Source organism: Carettochelys insculpta, chromosome 7 (genome assembly GCF_033958435.1).
Source record: "Carettochelys insculpta isolate YL-2023 chromosome 7, ASM3395843v1, whole genome shotgun sequence".
NCBI lineage: Eukaryota > Metazoa > Chordata > Testudines > Carettochelyidae > Carettochelys > Carettochelys insculpta.
The window spans coordinates 55,575,336-55,598,044 of record NC_134143.1 but is presented as its reverse complement, the minus strand read 5'-3'; the positions used below and the strand labels follow the sequence as shown (position 1 = coordinate 55,598,044).

General features: G+C 40.9%; 1 protein-coding gene across 1 annotated transcript in view; it reads left to right on the top strand.

Annotated features, from left to right (window-relative positions):
- LOC142015814 (scavenger receptor cysteine-rich domain-containing protein DMBT1-like) overlaps nucleotides 1-13,349 on the top strand; it is a 137,622-nt gene extending 124,273 nt beyond the window's left edge. Inside the window, exons 16-22 of the mRNA XM_074999616.1 lie at nucleotides 4,774-4,922; nucleotides 5,513-5,526; nucleotides 5,620-5,816; nucleotides 6,982-7,154; nucleotides 7,822-8,210; nucleotides 10,054-10,325; nucleotides 13,177-13,349. Coding sequence (XP_074855717.1) covers nucleotides 4,774-4,922; nucleotides 5,513-5,526; nucleotides 5,620-5,816; nucleotides 6,982-7,154; nucleotides 7,822-8,210; nucleotides 10,054-10,325; nucleotides 13,177-13,349 — 1,367 coding nt within the window. The remainder of the gene's footprint in view (nucleotides 1-4,773; nucleotides 4,923-5,512; nucleotides 5,527-5,619; nucleotides 5,817-6,981; nucleotides 7,155-7,821; nucleotides 8,211-10,053; nucleotides 10,326-13,176) is intronic.
- Nucleotides 13,350-22,709: the final 9,360 nt, after the last annotated feature.

Here is a 22,709-nt window from a genome sequence, read left to right as displayed (position 1 = left end):
TGGATCTTGTGCTGTTTAGTGCAAGTGTGTCTGGGAGGGGCCCTTTAAGGGAGCGGCTGGCTGTTGAGTCCGCCCTGTGACCCTGTCTGCAGCTGTGCCTGGCACCCTTATTTCGATGTGTGCTACTGTGGCGTGTAGACGTTCCCTCGCAGCGCCTATTTCGATGTGGTGCTGCGCAACGTCGATGTTGAACATCGACGTTGCCAGCCCTGGAGGACGTGTAGACATTATTCATCAAAATAGCCTATTTCGATGTCGCCACATCGAAATAGGCTACTTCGATGTAGGCTTCACGTGTAGACGTAGCCCTTAGCTGCTATAGAATGGCCATTTGTGAGATGATTGCAAGATAACTTTGATGACAAATGGCTAGAGGCATCAGCTTGGGCTTTGTCTTCGGAAAACTGGTTTATCCCTTCCCCACAGTTCAACACATTCAAGTCATAATTTCATACGCTATGTTTTTAACTTTATGTATGATATTATTACATGCATTTTATCATGATATTATCTACCATCAGGTTACTACTTTTCAGATGGTACCTCACAAGATAAATATAGAACAAAGATTATTAGAGAGATGTGCAAGGCTTGAATAGTGGGATATGTTTGGTCACTAAGGCTGCGTCTACACGTGCACGCTACTTCGAAGTAGCGGCAGTAACTTCGAAATAGCGCCCGTCACGTCTACACGTGTTGGGCGCTATTTCGAAGTTGAAATCGACGTTAGGCGGCGAGACGTCGAAGTCGCTAACCCCATGAGCGGATGGGAATAGCGCCCTACTTCGACGTTCAACATCGAAGTAGGGACGTGTAGACGATCCGCGTCCCGCAACATCGAAATAGCGGGGTCCTCCATGGCGGCCATCAGCTGGGGGGTTGAGAGATACTCTCTCTCCAGCCCTTGCGGGGCTCTGTGGTCACCGTGGGCAGCAGCCCTTAGCCCAGGGCTTCTGGCTGCTGCTGCTGCAGCTGGGGGTCCGTGCTGCATATACAGGGTCTGCAACTAGTTGTTGGCTCTGTGTATCTTGCACTGTTTAATGAAAGTGTGTCTGGGAGGGGCCCTTTAAGGGAGCGACTTGCTGTTGAGTCCGCCCCGTGACCCTGTCTGCAGCTGTGCCTGGCTCCCTTATTTCGATGTGTGCTACTTTGGCGTGTAGACGTTCCCTCGCTGTGCCTATTTCGATGTTGGGCTGAGCAACGTCGAAGTTGAACATCGACGTTGCCAGCCCTGGAGGACGTGTAGACGTTATTCGTCGAAATAGCCTATTTCGATGTCTCAACATCGAAATAAGCTATTTCGAAGTTGGGTGCACGTGTAGACGTAGCCTAAGACTGATATTCTGTATTCTTTGCAGTAGAGACTTCTGCTGGAGCTGATTCAATATCTTCAGTTTTTCTGTGAAGATGAAATAGTATAAGGTTCATGTTTAAAGTGTAGTTTTGCTCTGAAAAATGACTGTACAATGTCACTCGTAACTCAAAATATCTGTTTGACTGTTTGTTCAATCACGTATCCTGATGTCAATGTCAAAACTAAATGTTTACTGCATTTTAGTCCAGCTGACCCTTTATCGTCAAGGTGTTTGTTTACTAAATTCCTCACGGCTACATTTGTGCAATACTAGAAATGTCAATGATATTGAACAGGTGTTATGAAAGCCATAATTTGTTCTGCAAAATCTCTTTTACTAATGGTGAAAAAGAGGAAGAAGGAGATATGCACACATATCTCATAGATCTGGACGGGGCCTTGAGCGGTCATCGAGTCCAGATCCCTACCCTCTCAGCAAGACCAAGCACCATCCCTGATAGAATTTTTCTTTTTTTTTCCTTAGTCTATATGCCCCCAGATCTCTAAATGGTTTCCTCAAAGGCTGAGCTCACAACCCTGGGTTTACAAGGCAAGCGCTCAAGGGAGAAAGGAAAGGGTGTAGAACTCAGAACCCAGGAAGGACATGCAATACTGGGAATCAGAAAACAAAATTAATGTTGAAAGCACCATAAGAAACATTACATAACACTTCACAACAGCTGTAAGCATCTCTGATCCTTCAGATTGCAGGGTTACATGACTCTATTAGTAACTACATTGCCACAGTGCTTATGTCACTTGGCTCTGTTATACTGGGTACTACACAAACATAAATAAGCCATTTTACTCCCTGAAATATTTTCCTTGGTGTAGATCTTAAGCCATTACAAATAGACCCAGATCCTTAATTTCCCTTTGACCTGATATGTAAAAGGAATTTGTCAGTGGTCATGCTCAGACATACCCCTGGGGCTATGCAGAGGTTTTACAGGGAGTACATCAACTCCCTTTGGGATTTATGTAGTTTTACAACAGGCTACGAAAAAGCACCAGTGGAGTCAGTATAAACTAAAATTTTAGATAGACAATGACTTGTTTATCCTGCTGTACATATTACACACTGAAGTGTAAGTACAATATTCATATTCCAATTGGCTGGTAAAATGAGAAAGGAACCCTTTTTTTCAGTAGTAGCAAGATGTGACCTTTTCCTATTTTAATGTCTCATATTTTGTAAACGAGTAGGTGGAATGTAGCTTAGGGGAGATAGGCAAGAGAAATCAGACTCCTGAAAGGGCTACAGTAGTTTGGGAAGGATGACAGACACTTCTCTAAGTGAATGTCCTAACAGACAGCCCACAGAGGCACTCTTACCCTTGGGTCCTCTCCCAATGACTATTCATACCAGGGGCCATGCTGCTTTGAGGAACCCACTGTCTCTTTCCAACCCTACTTGGCACCAAGTAAATTATACTCTCAATTTAGTTTTATGATTTTGTTGGCATTATCTTGGATTTGACATTATTCAGAAATTATGTATGTTGCCCATTTAAATATTGTTCTCTTTTTGTACTAATAGTTCCTACTACTACTACTACATCCTGGGTGTCTTCAACAGGTAATTCAGAATTAATTTATTACTTTAGTAGTATGTTATAGTCATCTCAAGTATCTTATTGTAATATACCAATTATCCACAGATGAATGGCACACAGATTCCTTAGGCAGGAAAATAAGCACAACCTGGTGAAGAATCTTAGTACTTTTGCATTCTGTTTTCATCTTTTTCTTTCTTTTGGGTGCTAGTACTTCTAAGTAGTGATAGAATAGTACAGTGAGCAACTTTAAGTATTTTTATTTTAAAGAAAACTCTTAGTCTGTGTCTACGCTACAGCGATCCTTCGAAAGAAGCTCCTCCAGAAGACATCTTCCAAAAAACTTCTTTTGAAAGATTGCATCCACATACAAAAGACGGAATAGAAAAATCAATCCGCTCTTTTGATAGAGAGCATCCACACAGCCCCTGTACTTTCCAAAGAATAGGTCAGGGATTCAAAAATCTGGTGCCATGAGGACTGCTCCTTCAAAGGAAGGACCCTCTGAGCGTCTACACATGCTTTTTTTGACAGAGTCTTTCTGAAAAAGGCACACTTCTTCATCTTGGAAAGGAAGAGGGCTGCTGGAAAAAGGGCTGCATTTTTTTGATTTCAGATCAAAAGAGAGCATTTTGTGTGTAGACATTTTGTGCTTTTTTTAAAAAAAAAGGTCCAGCTTTTCCAAAAAAGCTCACTAATGTAGACACAGCTGTAGGCCCCAATAATACAAAAATATATTTATGTGCTTAACTAGGCTAAAGTGACTGAGCCCAATGGCCTAAGTGAAACTCTTTATGCCAGTGGAATTAAGCATAAATGCAGGATTGCGGCAACTGGTGGATCAAATAAAACAAAGAGGCTGGGTCTACACTAGCACCCCGTTTTGAAAGGAGAATGCTAATGAGACACTTTGGGATATGCTAATGAAGCACTGTAACGAATATGCAGTGCCTCATTAACATAACAGTGGCCTCGGCACTTTGAAAGAGTCACTTTTGATCGCGTGTGGCTCGTCTACACAATGTCCTTTTCAAAAGGACCCTGTGCACTTCAAATCCCCTTATTCCGATAACAAAATAGGAATAAGGGGATTTAAAGTATGCAGGGTCCTTTTGAAAAAGACCCCGTGTAGATCAGCCATGCGTGATCAAAAGCGGCACTTTCAAAGGGCCGTGGCTGTCATTATGCTAATGAGGTGCTGCATATTCGTTGCAGTATCTCATTAGCATATCCTGAAGTGTCTTATTAGCATCCCCCTTTTGAAGGGGGGTGCTAGTGTAGACCCAGCCAGAGTTACCAGTCCACAGATATATGCAGTCAAAGTCTGTTTCTGTGTGCTTTGCAGATAGAAAAATAAAAGTCCAATATTTTTTATGGGTCACCATCAGTATAATGACTTTCAAAGGTTTCTACCCCTACCCTTTTTGTATAAGCCTTATGTCAGTTAAAACTCAGCATTAAGTAAAAACATGTTACATTGCAAAGTTGGCTATAAGTGCTATTTTCATTCAGGTTGCAATTTTTGGCCCCAGCACACCAGATGCTTCTTCAAAAGCTTACTTCCAACCTGAATAACATTACTGGAGATAAAAAAACATATTCTTTCTTCCCTGAACATTTTTGGCCCATATTTTCTATCTTCAGTTATATATATTTAGGGCTAACCTTAAAAGGTCTGAGCCTTAAATGAGACAGTGAATGGCTGATCAGAGAGCATCTTCCATAAAGACCATTGAAGTTATGGGAGGCTTTCCTTTAACTTCAATAGGCTTTGGCTCTGACTGGCAAACTGTATGCAAATATATGCAAAAGTATATATAAATAACTTTTATGCATTTTCTTTTCTTACTTTTGATTCTGCAGCAAAATATTCTTGTGGTGGTGTCCTTCGGCATTCTTCTGGGACATTTCAGAGCCCGTTCTATCCTGGAAATTATCCAAACAATGCAGATTGTGTGTGGGAAATAGAAGCAGTGAACAACTACCGTGTAACACTCTTGTTTAGAGATATAGTGTAAGTAGGGCACTGGCATCCCAAGCCAAGAATTCCAAGAATCATGGAATTTTGCAATTGGTACCTTCTCAACTTCAAGGACATTTCTCAATGGGACTTAACACTTTTAAATTACCAGTAAACCTGAAATGAAGAGTACAATGAATCATATATATTATTTTTGCTGTGTCCTTCTCTCTGTCTGGGCAAGGTTCTACCATGTTCCCCACACCGCACTGTGTTGGCCTCAGATCAACCGCCAGCCACCACTGGGGCCCAGCCCAGCCTCCTGATGGAGCCCCCTTCCACACTGTGCCAGCCCCTTCCCCACCCAGTGTGGGGCCTGGTTCACTCCCCACAACAGAGCCCCTCCCCCCCACACACACTCTGTGCCAGGCCCAGCCCTTTCCTGTCCAGCACGGGGCTGGCCCCATGAACTTTGGATGTGTATTATAACAAAATTCTGTTTACAACTTTCTTCTAGACCAACTTTTGCTAGCAAGCAGAGTTGCAACAGGTCCTCTACTATAGTATTATTTGTGGTTAATTGTGCAGTCCTGGCTGGTACCAGATAAGATACAAAATTAAAACAATCTTTGTCACAAACAGCAGCTGAATGAAGGGTTTAATTTGAGTTTAATGATAAATAGTTTAATAGGAGTTCACAAAATAGTTTACAAAATGTTCATTTTATTCCACAGCACAGAAGGTACTAGATGCCAGTATGATTATATTGAGATATATGATGGACCACTCTATACGTCTCCTTTACTGGGGAAAATTTGTAATGGAACCTATTTCACATATACATCATCCTCAAACTTGATGACAGTTCGATTTCACAGTGACTCAAGTGTCACAAACAGAGGGTTTAGTGCCAACTATTACTCCAGTCAACAAGATCGGAATACGTGTAAGTTCATGTTTAAAAGAGAACTTTGCTTTTCAGTAGGCAAGCCCATTTATTGATTTTTTTGAACTATTTATTAATATTGTTGAACCACTTCTGTATAACAAACACTCACTGTTATCTTTCATACTGCATGATTACTGTCTCATTACATTCAGGTTTATATTTAAAAAAAATCAAGGCTTGTTATTGTAGAACAAATTATTTTTAGACATTTTCTGATAGTCTGCCTGATTTACTTTTTCTTTATTTTAGCTCACTACTCTTACTTATGGCCCCTTGTCAGTGCTTTTTTTGTGACGGTTCTTGCCAGTACTGAGTACAAGCACCTCGGCAGCCCCAGGCACGGGATTGACTGAGGAGTGGGGGCAGGGAGGCAAATGAGTACCAGCTCCTCTTTTTTCCACAAAAAGGGCACTGCCCCTTGTGCAATTTAATTTCTCATTTGCTCTGAGTGTGATCCTAGTCCCAATGCAGGCAAAATTCTCATTACAAGCACTCCTCTCTACATAGCATGAGTCAATTAGCTCAGCATCTGTTAAGCACTTTCCTGGTACATGTTTTGTATTAGAATAAGTTATATTTAGAATAAGTCCCTCCACTTCCTTTCACAGCTGTGGTGCTCTTCCATGAATCCCCTGCAATTTTTGCACATATTCAGCTACCGAGGTGCCCACAAGTGAACGTGAACAACTTTCACAGGCATTCAAAGCCTGATTCTTAGGTCCTCATTCAGCTGAAAGTCCTATTCATTTCAATGTCCTTTTAGCCCAGGGACGGACTGTAGAGCAAGCATGTCAAACATGAGGCCCCGTCGAATTTATTTGTGGCCCAGGGCTGGGAGCCAGCCAGGATGCAGAGTCCCAGGAGCATCTTTAGCCCTGGTGTCCAGGACTGCAATAGAACTTCTACCTGATTTCAGGATTTGTTCTGCTATGATAACTGTGATTCACTGATGAGACTCTCTCTGATCACAGGAAGTGAAGTTATGGTTTGCAGAATTTCACGGTAACAGTGATCCACAAACAAAACACACAGGCACCTGGGGCATAATTCAATATTTAAAACATAAGATACACACAAAATCAATAGTGTGATATATATAGATTATGACAGTTAATTGTTGTTGTATGCTTGAATGCATTAATGTGTTTTATCCATCCACTAGTGCTCATGTGCATGCCAGATTACATGGATGTACTTGTTAACAAAGCCTATCTCCGCTCACATGGCTACACGGCAGGGGACGTCAGCTTGAATGACCCTTTTTGTACTCCAGCCGTTACATCAAACTATGTTATATTCAACATACCGTACAACCGCTGTGGCACAACACGAGAGGTATGGAGTTGAACATTTAGAAGGTCTGGGTAAACTGGAGTTGAACATCTAAGTAGGTCTGTGTCAACTGCAGAATTCACTTTGAAAATGGTCATGAACAGAAACCCACGCTGTGGTCCGCAGGAGCTACCAGTGAACCACTGGCTGCAGTTTCTGATGCACTGACCATTCACTCCTGTTCTTCCCTTGCCTCACTTACTGACCTCATGGGGACGTGAATAATGTCAGCCAATGCTCACAGACATTTTTGAGTATAAGATGATGTTTATGAATAGAATAACTCTTGGCCTACAATAGGTCACAGTCCAGAAAGGTACCAGTTTAAGGCATTCACTTTGACAGTGCCTTGCTGAATCTGAACTATTGTGCATTATGTGTTCAAAGTTTTGCATAAATGGTAACTAACTTGGCTGTGTTTGGGTTCAAAGAAAATATTTTCACATCTCAGTGCAATCACCAGAGCATACAGCCAGAAGGGTCTTTTAAAATCTATTGTGAATAGAAATCTCTGAAGTCACACTTAACAAAATACTGCCAATGGGAGCAATGCTTTAAAATGCATGTTATTCTTTGGGCGAATCAAAAGTTTAGTAACCATTATGGTCATTATGACCTCGGGCAAAAATGTGACTATATGATCTAATTCTGTATTTAATTTGTGAACCAGGGAAACAACAACACTATCATCTATTCCAACCTGATCAAAGCAATCTCTCCTGGTAATGTAATCAAAAGGCAAAAAGATCTTCATCTGCACATCAACTGCAAAATGCTCCAGAACAGATGGATAGAAACAATGTACATTGTGGAGGATATTACTGAAGTGAACAAAACGCAATACAACAGATACGATGTGAACATTTCATTTTACAATTCTCCATCCTTCTCACGGCCAGTGTATGACTCTCCGTATTACGTTGACTTGAACCAGAGTTTATTCCTTCAAGCTTCAATTCACAGCTCTGACCCAAATCTGGTGTTGTTTTTGGACACTTGTGTTGCATCACCTGATCCCGATGATTTTACAACAACAACATATGACATTATTAGAAGCGGGTAAGAATTTTCTCAGCAATGGTTTACAGTGGATCTGTGCATGCCATATTGTATCTGTTTTGTTTATGGAATAATTTGAATCAGGCCAATGTGATTTAATTTCAGTTTCCCTTGCCAATACATTATTTTTTAAAAAAGCCCTCTATTTTGGCAAATCATGGTAAAAGAGGAGAACTCAATAGACACAGTATAAATCATGTTTAGAACATGAAATTGAATGTCAGGGATTCTATTCAAGGAACTCACAGAGTAACTGAAGAGGTAAATTTACTCCTGATATAAACAGCCACCACTGATACTGGTAGATTTTCACCTGCCCACATCAAGATTGAATTATACCCCAAATAGTTTATACATTGAATTTGACTCTATATTTTTAAACTGTTTTTCTCAATCTTTTAAAAAAATGTAATTCATTTGCAGTCCTAAGGTTGTTCATTGTTTTGTTTTGCTTTGTGGGGGCCGGGGGCAGGAATAGTGGGGAGTAGCATACGGGAAATAACATTTCAAATTACTGTAATTTTATGTTTTATTTTCCTGATTTTCTGTTTTTTAAAAATATTTCAGTTTCTTCTCATGATCTGTGTTTTGCAAGTGAAACATAAAAATGTTCGACTAGCTTGTCTTGAGCCGTTTCTTGAAGAAAAGTCAGATAAAGATTATAGAAAACAAATTATATTCTTAGCTCTAGTAAGAATATAATAAACCACTGATGTCATCCAGAGTAACAATTCCTATGTTTCTATCCTTGCCAGAATTTCAGTAGAGTTCTTCACTGTTAGAATACGGCTGTATGAATACAGTCTTTCGTGAGCAACATCAATTTTCAATGAATATATGACTCATTCATTTAGCAGTGAAATCCTAATTACATATAAATAATGAGAAATAAGAATGAAATTTCAAAGTAATTTAGCCAGGGTGGCACTAGAGCTGTGGAACCTAAGGAAGTTAAGTTTAAAAGAAGCCATCTGCATAATAGTTTGCAATGAACAATCTACTACAGGGCAGGGAGATTAGATAGTCAGAACATTTCAGGCAGGTATCGGTTCTGATGGATGGTCATGCAGAGGGTGGGGGCTCAAGTAAGACAAAGATTGAAACCCAAGTCAAGTGGTTAGGCTGCTTGCCTGCCCTGTAGCAGACCCATTCTCTAAATCATTCAGAGCAGTGACTTGATCCTCCGTTGTTCACTTTCTGGGTTGGTTCTCTCTCCCACGTGAATGGAAAAATCTGAAATAATTCATTTTTGGCTGCATTGAAGCAGCAATAAATTTTAAAACTGTGTGAAATGAATTTTTTTCTGGTCAGTCTCACTTATCAGCTTAAATCTTCATTTCATTTCCCCCTTAATGATAAAAATAACTGCCTTTCACTTCAGCTGCTCTTCAGCAGTCATATGCACTACAGCCTGGAGATATAGATACCCGGCTTTGGGCTCTTTCAATAGATTCATTGCCAGGACACCTCCAGGGGGCCTCTTGGAAACTTGTGAGTCCTGGGCATGGATCTTCCAAAAGCTTATGCACAAACTTAACTTTAAGCATGCGAGTTCTTGAAAACTACTCACATTCTTAGAGTTAAGCAGGTCTGTATATACCTGGCTTATTTAGGGGAAGCAGGGTTGTACATTTTTCTTTCATACAAGTCACTGCCACTATTTTAACCTCTTTAATGTTCTAGTCTTACTATAACTGCCCATATTTTCCCTTTCTGTTGGCAAGGCATTTTTTAATTTGTTTTTTATTTTGATTTTTGCACACAGGGCATACTTAGTGCCAGTGATTTATTTTTGTGTTCATGTCTGAAGACTAATTGTATTTTATTTACTTATTTATTTTAGGTGTGTTAGAGATCATACCTACAATACCTACTATTCACCCATCAGCTCCATCATACGGTTCAAGTTTAATGCCTTCTCATTTATTAACAAACATACATCAGTTTACCTGCAGTTTAAAATGGTGGTGTGCAGGCTATATGATTATTCTTCCCGATGCTATCAGGGCTGTGTACCCAGGTCCAAGAGAGATACAAGCTCCTACCAAGAAAAGGTGGATGTTGTTGTTGGACCGATTCAGCTTCGAAAAGAGGGCAGTGAGAACAGAAAAGCTGGTAAATTTTGTAAACACTTCTCTTGTATTCAGTGTAAGTGTGACTGTGGTTACTTAGGGTGTGTCTACACAGCAAAGTTATTTCAGAATAATGGCCTATACCAAACTAACTTTGCAATCAGCTACACAGCAAAATCACTATTTCAAAATAGATTTGAATAATAGTAAATGGCTTATAAACTTCATTCTATAAGGAATAGCACTATTCCAAAATAGATATTTCAGAATAGGGGCTGTATAGTCAGGGAATGGAGCTATTTTGAAATAGGGGCCTCCAGCTCCACCCAGGGTGCCCTACTGGCCATTCAGTGTGGATGCTGTACTTTGAAATAGCTGAGTGCTATTTTGATAGGCATTTTGGCCGTTTCTACACAGGCCACTTTCTTTGAAAGTGGCATGGTAATACATGGCCCGAAATATGCTAATGAGGTGCGGACACAAATTCCCCATGCCTCATTAGCATATGGTCACATGATTTGGAGTCTGGAAGACCGTTCTTCCAGACTCCAAAATGCCGTTTAGAAGCGCGGCCCCTGGGGGGGTCTGCCAAAGGAAGTCCTTCTTCCGGAGGCCCCTTCTTCTCAAAAATTTTCGGAAAGAAGGGCCCTCCAGAAAAAGGACTTCCTTCCGGAATCTCCCCCAGGGCCATGCTTCTTCACGGCATTTTGGAGTCCGGAAGAACGGTTTTCCGGACTCCAAATCATGTGACCATATGCTAATGAGGTGCAGGGAATTTGCATCCGTGCCTCATTAGCATATTTCGGGCCATGTATTACCATGCCACTTTCAAAGAAAGTGGCCTGTGTAGAAATGACCTTTGTGTGTAGAAACACTATTTTGAAATAAGCTATTCTGGAAAATCTCTTCTGGAATAGTTTATTCCAAAATAACACTGTTGTGTAGATGTACCTTGATGGGGCACTGTTAAGAATGTTAAATGAGGGTAAACTGCAAAGAACGGTTCTGGCGATCTCCAAAATGGGTGATTTATTCTTATAATTAGATTCACCAAGTTAGGAACAAAACAGTGTCTGTGCTATCTTATTAATTACCAAGAAGCTAAAACACATTTCCTTTTTAAGCAAACGAGCATTTGGCTCCCACTCAGATAGCCAAATCTGTACAGTGAGAGTTACTTAAAACCTTATTCACCATAGAGTTCTACCAATCCCACTATTGCCTACCATATCAATGAATATTTCAGATCTGAACCAAATAAAAGTTTACAGTCAATTCTTATTAATTAAACTAAGATATAGTAAAAAGAAAAGAGTTACTGTAGTTAAACAACATTATATATGCAGATATAGGTAAAGTTCTTAAATCATTTTCAAAATAGAGGTGATGAGGCTGCTGGTTTATGAATGTCTGTCTAGACTTGATTCTATATGTTTTAGTCCAATAGGCAGCCTATGAGTAGAGTTTGTTCCAGTTCTTCTGAGAATTTTCAGGGATAGTCCAATGTATACGTGGAGACTCAGTCTGGTGACTTGAACTTTCCCTGGCAAAGCTTCAGTAGATGTGAGATAAAATGAGATCAGGCCCAAAGTTTCTCTTATTGTTCTCTAGCAAGGCGATCATATCTTGACACCAGAAATTACAGTAGTGGCCTTCCTGGATGAAGACTATGTAGTATAAAGTGTTGCTATGAAGCTAAACTTTTATTTCATATACATTATATATACATAAACTAGTTGTATTGCTTAACATAAGGCAATTGCCCATTCAAAAAATGTACAGGTCCTGTATTATAAACTTCAAAGGTTGCGTCCACACTAGGAAATAACTTCGAAGTTAGGCACTACATTGAAATAGCCAGCGGAGTATTTACACACATTTTCCCTGACTTCGAAGTTAATTTTTTGGGGGGAGCCCAACTTAGAAGTCCTTACTCCACTCCCAGGCATGGAGTAGCGCCCTATTTTGAAGTTAAACTCCAAAGTCAGAAGTGTGTAGACACTCAACTTCGAAGTTATTTTTGAAGTGTAGACACAGCCAAAGAGAAGTAAAGACAACAATGCTGTTATTCATAGGTTGCATTTAAATGTTGATCTCTCCTTTTGATCTTTGACTCAATATAATTTATAATGAAATTATAGTCAGGGTATGAAGGTTGCATTTATAAGTTAATTAGGTCTCATTGACTTCTCATAAGATACAGGTAAACACAGACAAATACAATTAATATCTGCTTCTAATTCTCTGATAATACTGGTTTACGTTTCAAGAAGTCTGGTCTGTTTAACATCACTGGGTCATTTGTCTGCAAGGAATGGTCTTCTTTACTATTTCAATAATTTTCTAATATGAACTTGAAGGTTGTTTTGGGTTGCTTAGCCTGCTGGTTGCTTAACCCTCACTGCTCCAGTGTCACAACAAGGTTCTGTAAATTAATTTTAATTTCATATTATGAAATCTTACCTGTGCTTTCTAACAGTGCAGCATGTTCTTACTGGTTTTGTAAAAAGCTCCATTATGAACATAGAGACTTGTTTATTGACTAACGGCATCTACAAATTTGTTCCTTACTTAGCATATTTTAAACCCATCGTTTTTAGTCTGTACAGCTCAGAAAGTATAACTGAATCAATTCTTCAGGAAGAAAGATGAGATGCAGTCCATTTCCTTAGTATAGCTTCATTGATCTAATTATCCCTGAACTGCTCAAGTATTGTGATTGGCATGTCATGGATTGATATGTCTAGAATTTCTTGTATAAAAGAATGAAATTGATTTACTTGTTGACCTGGGCTAGAATTTAACTTTCTAATTCAAGTTTTCTTATCATGATATAGTTGGTAATAACCAGAGCAGAGAATAAAATAAAATCAAAACTGTCTCTTATTTCACAGAACTGGACTATCAGGAAGATGCCGATTTTCGTGATTCAATTACTGCCACTGCTGGTCGTTCCCAGGCTCCATTTATTATTACGGGTGTGGTGCTTGCAACTGTTGTTTTCACTCTTCTTGGGTTTCTTTTGAAAAATAAACTGAGAAGACCAATTCCGTATGAGATAATGTGAGGCAATAGTCAGCAGCATGTGGCAGACAGGGCTATCTCAGAGTGTTTATGTAAGGAATCAGTTTTTAGCATTTGCACTAAATAACTTTTAGACAATAAAATTCATGCTTTAAAGAGGAAGTATTAAAACCTTATTGTAATGCTAAGTTCTTGTAAATTCAAGCTAGAGATTGACCTGAGGCTAAAGCTCCACATCCAGATAATGTGGAAAACAAGGAGAATTTTGAATTCAGATCCCAACCCCTCAGCCTGCTGCCATTTCCATGGACTGAACCCCAGCTCCATATTTGGCTCACTAGCTCCGTCCCCTCAACCTAGAATCAGGCTTTGTAGGTCAGGACTATCTCTAGTCTAGGTAGACCAAAAACTGGTTCACTTCCTGTTTCACCACAAACATCTTGTGTGATTGTGGGTGAGCCCCAGTCTTTCCGCATCTCAGTCACCTATCTGTAAAATGGGAAAAACAGCACTGCACAGGGTTTCTGTAAGGAGAAATGAATATCAGATCGTGGGATGAGCAGATACCACAGAGATCAGTGCCACCTAAGATAGACAGAGTACTTTGTTTTGACAACTTCATACGTAATAAGGAGCAGTCTGACATTATTTTTATGTTTACCTTTTATGCCTACCTACCCTGTTTCAGTCATTGCTGGCCATCAAGTTATTTGATTTTAATGCAAGTTTTTTCCTTCATATTTCTCCCCTTGCTTCCTTTAGAGACTGGTGTTTCTAAGAACTCAAATGAAGTTGAGGAGTCAAACATTGTAGATTGTGCTAATTTGTAGATGGGATGATTTCCAGTCAAAATTAATCATTTATTTTTAATACAGCAATTAAAAATCACCAGAGCGAGTGTTTACCAAGCAATATTTCAATTAGTATATTTGCAAATATAATGTATATGCATCTACAGATTACTGCTTTGCAATATGAAGAATGTGACTTGTCATAAAGAAATTGTGGAAAGAAAAATTTTGTGCTGTTTTTTTTTCCCATTTCCAAAGCTGGGTTGGTGCAATCAATATGTATATTTATTTTGACTTTTTATAAGAAAACGTGATCCGTCTCTTCACTTTTTTCTAATAGTTTTATTTAATATATATAGTACCTTTTTTGGAAAAAAAATTGGAGCCGGTACTCAGCTGGTTCCCTGCTCCCCCCTCTCCTCAGCCAGTCCTTCAGCTGGGGTTGCGGAGTACCAGCAAGTACCAGCACAAAAAAAGCACTGCATTATACACACAGGCTACATCTACACGGGCAGGGGAAGGGGGTGTTTCGACAAAATAGACATTTTTTTCAATAAAACCCTCAGAGCGCCCACACCAAAAAATGTGTCCTGTCAACATACTATTGACAGAACTCGTCACTCTTGTCGACACCCTTCTACCTCTCCCCCACGAGGCAGAACACCTTTCTCGACAGAATCTGCCAACAAAAAAAGGCAGTGTGGATTTTCCAGGGGTCCTGTGTTGATAGATGGCACTTCCAGGTCACCAGGCAGCCCTATCTGCTGTGCTTCAAGTCAGCCATTCTGCTGAGAGATTTTTCAATCCAATTTTGTGTGTGGACGCACTGTCAACAGAAGTTTTCTCAAAAGATCCCTTCTGACAGGGACTTCTGTCAACAGGTTGCTGTAGTGTAGACACAGCCACCCATACATAATCTAAATGTCAAGACTGCAATGGAGAACAGAGCAGACTTCAAACGAGCCAGTCACAGCTGCTTGGATACCTGTGCTCACCACTCTGAAGATTGCAGCAGAAAGGTGGCACTTTAAAGCCTTTAAAGTGCTACATATCTGCTGCTTTGTTTTGTTGGAGTACAGACTAACCTCTCTGTTACCACTCTAAAGATGTCAGCTGATACTGGCTCCCCGAGAGACATCCATCAGGCAAGATCACTGGAGCATATTGGTGTGCTGGCCTTGCTCATCCTCGACCCCTTTCTGCCTCCAAAGGCAGGGAGTTAGGGATATTAGTGTAAGAGCTGCCCATACCAGCTCTGTGCAGCTGTGGACTAGACCCACACCAAGAAAATCATCCATTGGGAAGTTCCAGTAGCTTTCCAGCTTCACAGCATGCCCAAAGCTGGGGAGATTTTCCAACCCAGTATTCTTTAAAGTTATTTCTGGGTAGAGCAGTTGGCCTGAGAACAGATAGTGTACAAGTGGACTCTTTAAGCAACCCAGACATTTGCAATTCTTTTTCCTGTAGATGCAGGCGCATGATCTTTCCCTTACTTTCATTTGAGGAGCCACAAATATATTTATTTGAAAAAGTCAAATGCAAGAAGTATGGGAAATAAACAAGAAGAATTGGAAGTACTAATAAATGAATACAACTATGATATCGTTGGCATCACAGAAACTTGGTGGGATAATACTCATGATTGGAATGTTGGTATTGAAGGGTACAGCCTGCTTAGGAAGGACAGACAGGGAAAGAAGGGAGGAGGTGTTGCCTTGTATATTAAAAATGTACACACCTGGACAGAGGTGGAGATGAACGTAGGAGATGGATGGGTTGAAACTCTGGGTTAGACTCAGAGGAGTTAAAAACAAGGATGAGGTCCTACTAGGCGTCTACTACAGGCCCCCTAGCCATGTGGAAGAGGTGGATGAGGCTTTCTTTAAACAGCTAACAACATCATCCAGGGCCCAGAATTTGGTGGTGATGGGGGACTTCAACTATCCAGGTATATGTTGGGAAACTAATACAGCAGGGGACAGACTGTCCAATAAATTCTTGGATTGCATTGCAGACAACTTTTTATTCCAAAAGGTTAAAAAAGCTACCGGGGGGAAGCTGTTCTAGATTTAATTTTAACAAATAGGGAGGAAATTATTGAGAATTTGAAAGTGGAAGGATGCTTGGGTGAAAGTGATCATGAAATCATAGAGTTCACAATTCTAAGGAAGGGTAGAAGGGAAAACAGTACAATAGAGATAATGGATTTCAGGAAGGCAGATTTTGGTAAACTCAGACAGCTGGTAGGTAAGGTCCCATGGGAAGCTAAACTGAGGGGAACAACGGCTGAGGAGAGTTGGCAAAAAAGGCCCAAAAGCAAGCTATCCCGCTGCATAGGAAAGATAGAAAACATGGCAAAAGACTGCCTTGGCTTAACCAGGAGATCTTGCATCTCAGACTAAAAAAGGGATCGTATAAGAAATGGAAACTAGGACAAATTACAAAGGATGAGTATAGGCAAACAACACGAGTGTGCAGGAGCAAGATTAGAAAGGCTAAGGCACAAAATGAGCTCAAGCTAGCTACAAGCATAAAGGGAAACAAGAAGGCTTTTTACAAATACATTGGTAACAAGAGGAAGACGAAGGAGAGGGTAGGGCCATTGGTCAGTGACAAGGAAGAAACAGTAACAGGGAATTTGGAAATGGCAGAGATGTTTAATGATTTCTTTGTTTCAGTCTTCACTGAGAAATCTGAAGGAATGCCTGACATAGAGAATACTAGTGAAAAAGGGGTAGGTTTAGAAGTTGAAATACGAAAAGAACAAATTAAAATTTACTTAGAAAAATTATATGTCTGCAAATCACCACGGCCTGATGAAATGCATCCTAGAATCCTCAAGGAGCTGATAGAAGAGGTATCTGAGCCTCTAGCAATCATTTTTGGAAAATCATGGGAGGTGGGAGAGATTCCAGAAGACTGGAAAAGGGCAAATATAGTACCCATTTATAAAAAGGAGAACAAGAATAACCCGGGAAACTACAGGCCAGTCAGCTTAACTTCTGTGTCAGGAAAGATAATGGAGCAGGTTGTTAAAGAAATCATCTGCAAGCAATTGGAAGGTGGTAAGGTGATAGGGAACAGCCAGCATGGTTTTGTTAAAAACAGATCATGTCAAACCAATCTAATAGCTTTCTTTGATAGAATAACGAGCCTTGTGGATAAGGGAAAAGCAGTGGATGTGATATACCTAGACTTCAGTAAAGCATCTGACACGGTCTCACATAATATACTTATCAATAAACTACTCAAATACAACTTAGATGGGGCTACTATAAGGTGGGTGAACAACTGGCTGGATAACCGTACCCAGAGAGTAGTTATTAATGGCTTTCAATCCTGCTGGAAAAGTATAACTAGTGGGGTTCCACAGGGGTCTGTTTTAGGACCGGTTCTGTTCAATATCTTCATTAACGATTTAGATATTGACATAGAAAATACACTTATTAAGTTTGCAGATGATACCAAGCTGGGAGGGGTTGCAACTGCTTTGGAGGATAGGGTCATAATTCAAAAGGATCTGGATAAAGTGGAGAAATGGGCTGAGGTAAACAGGATGAAGCTTAATAAGGACAAATGCAAAGTGCTCCACTTAGGAAGGAACAATCAATGTCACACACACAGAATGGGAAAGGACTGCCTAGGAGAGAGTACAGCAGAAAGGGATCTAGGGGTTATAGTGGACCACAAGTTAAATATGAGTCAACAGTGTGATGCTGTTGCAAAAAAAGCAAACATGATTCTAGAATGCATTAACAGGTGTGTTGTGAACAAGACACGAGAAGTCATTCTCCCTCTCTACTCTGTGCTGGTTAGGCCTCAGCTGGAGTATTGTGTCCAGTTCTGGGCACCGCAGTTCAGGAAGGATGTGGAGAAATTGGAGAGGGTCCAGAGGAGAGCAACGAGAATGATCAAAGGTCTAGAGAACATGACCTATGAAGAAAGGCTGAAGGAATTGGGCTTGTTTAGTATGGAAAAGAGAAGATTGAGGGGAGACATGATAGCAGTTTTCAGGTATCTAAAAGGGTGTCATAAGGCAAAGGGAGGGAACTTGTTCTTCCTTGCCTCTGAGGATAGAACAAGAGGCAATGGACTTAAATTGCAGCAGGGGAGGTTCAGATTGGACATTAGGAAAAAGTTCCTAACTGTCAGGGTGATCAAACACTGGATCGAATTGCCAAGGGAGGTGGTAGAATCTCCATCACTGGAGATATTTAAGAAGAGGTTAGATAGATGGCTTTCAGGGATGGTCTAGAAAGTGCTTGGTCCTGCCATGAGGGCAGAGGGCTGGACTCGATGGCCTCTCGAGGTCCCTTCCAGTCCTACTCTTCTATGATTCTATGTCAGAATTAAACCCTTTTTATTATATTAAATATTATTATATTTAAATATATTTTTCTGAGTGATTCTCCTTACACAGGCAAAGAAATTATGGCAAAAAAAGACCTGAATGTGATCAGTTCCTGAATAGCTGATCAATTACCATATTTTAAAACATTTCAGATGACTTTTTCTATGAAATCTGAGGTCTTTTTGGACATCAGGTTTTCCCTTATCCCTAAATTAACTGTTTTGAACGTCCTTTATCCTGAATGACACTTCACAGTGATGGGGGAGGTCTTCAGAGAAAAATAGTGTGTGAAATGGATCATATGTTACCGGGTGGGAAAAAAGACCTCTTAATTTTAATCTGCATGGCATAAACAAGATAAATAGGGTTCAGTGAAATAAGATTGAGGAACAGGCAGTGGTTCTCATGTTCTACACTTTTTCTTTTTTGTGGCAGTCATGTAAGATCTGGCCAGTCACACGGTGTTAGCTCTTTTCTTTGTTTCTAACTACTTACCTGTATTAAATGAAGCTGGAAATACCTTAGGCTATGTCTAAACTGCAGACTCCTGTCGGGAGCCCAGAGGTCTCCCAGTAGAAGTCTGCTGCTCCAGGAGCCTTCTTCCGACATCCCAGCCATACTTAGGGCGATCACAGCTTCCCCGCCCAAAAATGGGACAAGGGGAATAATGCCATCCTGGCCAAAATGGGACAGATGGTTACCCTCTCTGGGAGTCAGGAGGTGGCTGCCCTATGGGGGCTGTCACCCTGCCAGTGAAGCTCTCGGCTTCCACCAACTGGGGTCCTCCATGAAGCTGATCCAGCTCCTGGATCCCTCAGCTGCAGGAAGATGGCAGGGCAGGCAGCTGCCATGCTCCCCCAGCCAAGGGAAGCTGGCAAGGACAGCCACAGCACAGGTTCAGCTCCCAGCTCCCCCAGCTGGGGGGCAGCTGCACCGTGGTGGGGGAAGCTGGGGAGTAACCACACTGCTGTGCAAGTCCAGCTCTCAGCACCCACAGCCAGGGGAAGCTGGGGGCAGGGGGAGTGGAGCAGCCACAGCCAGGTCCGGCTCCCAGCTCCCCCAGCTGGTGGTAGCTGGGGGTGCAGCTGCACTTTTGCGGGGGAGCCGGGGGAAGCTGGAGAGTAGCCATGCCACCATGAGGTCCTGCTCCTGGCTCTCCCAGCCAGGGGAAGCGGGCAGCAGCCACCTGAAAAGATAGGGCAATTAGCCCCTTTGACAAAATAAATTGGGACACCATGCTGGTGTCCCAAATATGGAATAATCCCACCGAAACTGTAAAGGATGGTCACCCTAGTCATACTCGTTCCACGAGGAAGAAGGGATGTGTTGGCAGAGGGGGTTTTCCCAACATTTGGCCCTGTGGGGATGGGACAGTTGTTGGGAAAGCCTCTCCCAACAGAACTGCTGGCAGGAGATATGCAAATACGTTGTGCAATTTGCATATCTTTTCCCAACAGTTCTCGGTAATCTAAACATAGCCTTACTCCCCTAATATTACCTTTTCTGTGTAAGCAGTTGGTTTAGTTGCCACAGTGAAGATATCTATTAGCAGATGGGGAAAGGAAAAGGCGAAAGAAAGTGGTCCAGGAGATATCATCATTATGATAAGCTTTGAGAATCTCAGGACCCAAGAAAGGAAGATAACAGAGCTTCCCTACCTCATGGGGTTGACCATTAGTACTTGGAAGTCTGTGAGGTGATCTGGTACACCAGTAATGGGATTCAGCTACGTACTTGTAACCGAGGAGACACCACTATTGTTCTGTGCCTCTTTGCAGTTGTGTGCCTCTAGCTTGTGTACACCTCAGTGTGCTTTGTTAACATTACCAGCACCATATCAGTCCTGTGCAACAGCTCTGTCTACAGCTTTTTTCATATGTCAGACATTTCTCAGTGAGAGCACCCACCTTTCTGAAATCCTTTTCTCTCAGCTTTGCTAGCCTGACCCCCTCTCAAAAGCCTTCTTGTGATATTCAACTGCTCCAAGAAGTAGGAGTGCAAGAAGGCTACTTGGCTGATGGGACAGTTAGCTCTTTAGTGTCCCCAGCCTCTTTAGGTAATTTAATATCACATTCTTCATTTGAATGGTCTCTGAGGGAAGGTAGTCAGAGCTCAAATGGCCAGATTGCTGGGGCAGATGTTGGCAATCTGCATCATTAGATACATTTGAAAGATGCATATACTTCTAGTGGTGCTTCTTTATCTGTTGTCATTTCCCTTTAAGAGAAGGTCTGAGGATGAAGACTATTAAACTACAACCGCTGAACTCCACCACACACCTGTGCTGCCATGATCATGCATTTCATTTTCTCTTTCCTTTTCCAGAAAATGTTGGTAAAAAAATCATATTTTTTCTTTAGAGATTTGCTTCAAGTCAGGTTTACTCTTACTTCTACATTTTAAATTGCCTCACAATCTCCTTGAACATAACTCTCTTTACCTCACATGTTGAACAGGAACAGAGAGGTAGCTGTGTTCGTCTGTACTCCAACAAAACAAAACAGCAGAAGTGTAGCACTTTAAAGACTAACAAAATGATTTATTCAGTGATGAGCTTTCATGGGACAGACCCACTTCTTAAGAGATTGAGCTGATGAAGTGGGTCTGTCCCACAAAAGCTAATCACCAAATAAATCATTTTGTTAATCTTTAAAGTGCCACATTTCTGCTGTTCTCTTTACCTCAGTCCACCTTTTCTCCTTTTATGCTTTGCCCCTTGCTTATCTTTCATTTGAATATGATTATGTGTGTTCAGTAATGTTTCTACTTCTCCTATATTGCTGGTCTCTGCAATGCTCTCTCCACTGTATTGTTTGTCCAATTATGCAGTTTGTTGGCACTATTGGTGGATTGGGACGTGTGGAAACACCAGTTGTGATCTGAGCTGACTGAAAATAATTAATGGCACAAATTTCTTGATGTTTTAATAGTGAATTATTAGACATACTTTTCACCAATACTTGTTCTGCTGTAGTCATGAGTGCTATGGAACCCTCTCTGCAGGGCATCTGCTAATATGTTTTTATGGGTGCACTACATAAGTATATATTGTTTATTATAATAAATAGTATGAATCAGTAACTACCATAGCTCACTGGTTTGAGCATTGGCCTAGTAAATCCAGGGTTATGAGTTCCATCTTTAAGGAAGCTTTGTGGGGCAAATAGACTGAAGAAAAGAAAAAAAAAGTCTGTCAAGGAGGGTGCTTGGTCCTGCTGAGAAGAAAGGGGACTGACTAGATGACCTCTTGAGGTTCTTTCCAGCTCTATGAGATGTATGTATATATACCGTGACTTCATGAACAGAAGCAGTGAACAGCTCTTAATACACTAAAAATATTTCCCATTGAGATGCTATTTTCAGAATTGCCTAAATCCCATTTTCAAAAATTACTTATTTTCACATTTTTAATGGCATTTAGGTGCTTTACATTTTGGGACTTACAGGGACTTACAAGACCACTATAATGCCTACCTGCTACAGTAAGTAGTGCCTACCTACTGTCTGCAATATTTTAGCTGTGTTGGTCCCAGGCTATAACATAGAGAGGGTGGGTGAAGTAATATCTTTTAGTAGATCAGCTTTGGTTGGTGAAAGGAATAAACTGTTCCTTCCATCAACATTACATTGTACACTTTTTCTCACTGATTTCAATGAAAGTAAAATGCCTAGGTTGTTTCAAAGATCTCAATAGTTGCCATGATGCATTTTAGTTGCCTAAAATTTTGAAAAACCAGGATTCGAGGCATGTAGGGGCCCCATTGAGAATCAATGGTCTTAGACTCCTTACGTGATTTAGGCAGTAAAAATATATCCTAGATGCTTAGAGAATATTTCAGACTGTGAACATTAACTCAGATATGTGAAGATCAGTTAAAAACATCTCTCTCAATACATTTATATACCCTAAATAAAAGTCACCTTTGGCCTAAGGTCAGGTCAGATCATGCAAGTGTGTTAGTTCGAGCTGGCTGGAGATATGTATATATAAGCAGCCAGGCCACCTGTCCTGAAGAGAGAATAGATAGAGCTCAAGCAAATTGCACACAAAAAGAAAGGTTAATAGCTTAATAGGAAAATGCAAGCTCTGTGCTTAGAAATCACCTAAACCAGTTCCAAACACTTAGGGATAAATTTATCCCTGTTCTAGCGCTATCACTGGCTCAGTGACAGAAGGGTCGTGGTTTACACTTGTCATTCAGGGTAGCCTCATGTACTTTGAATGCTGGTTCAGTGGCACTTATGGATCATTGCAGAAGTG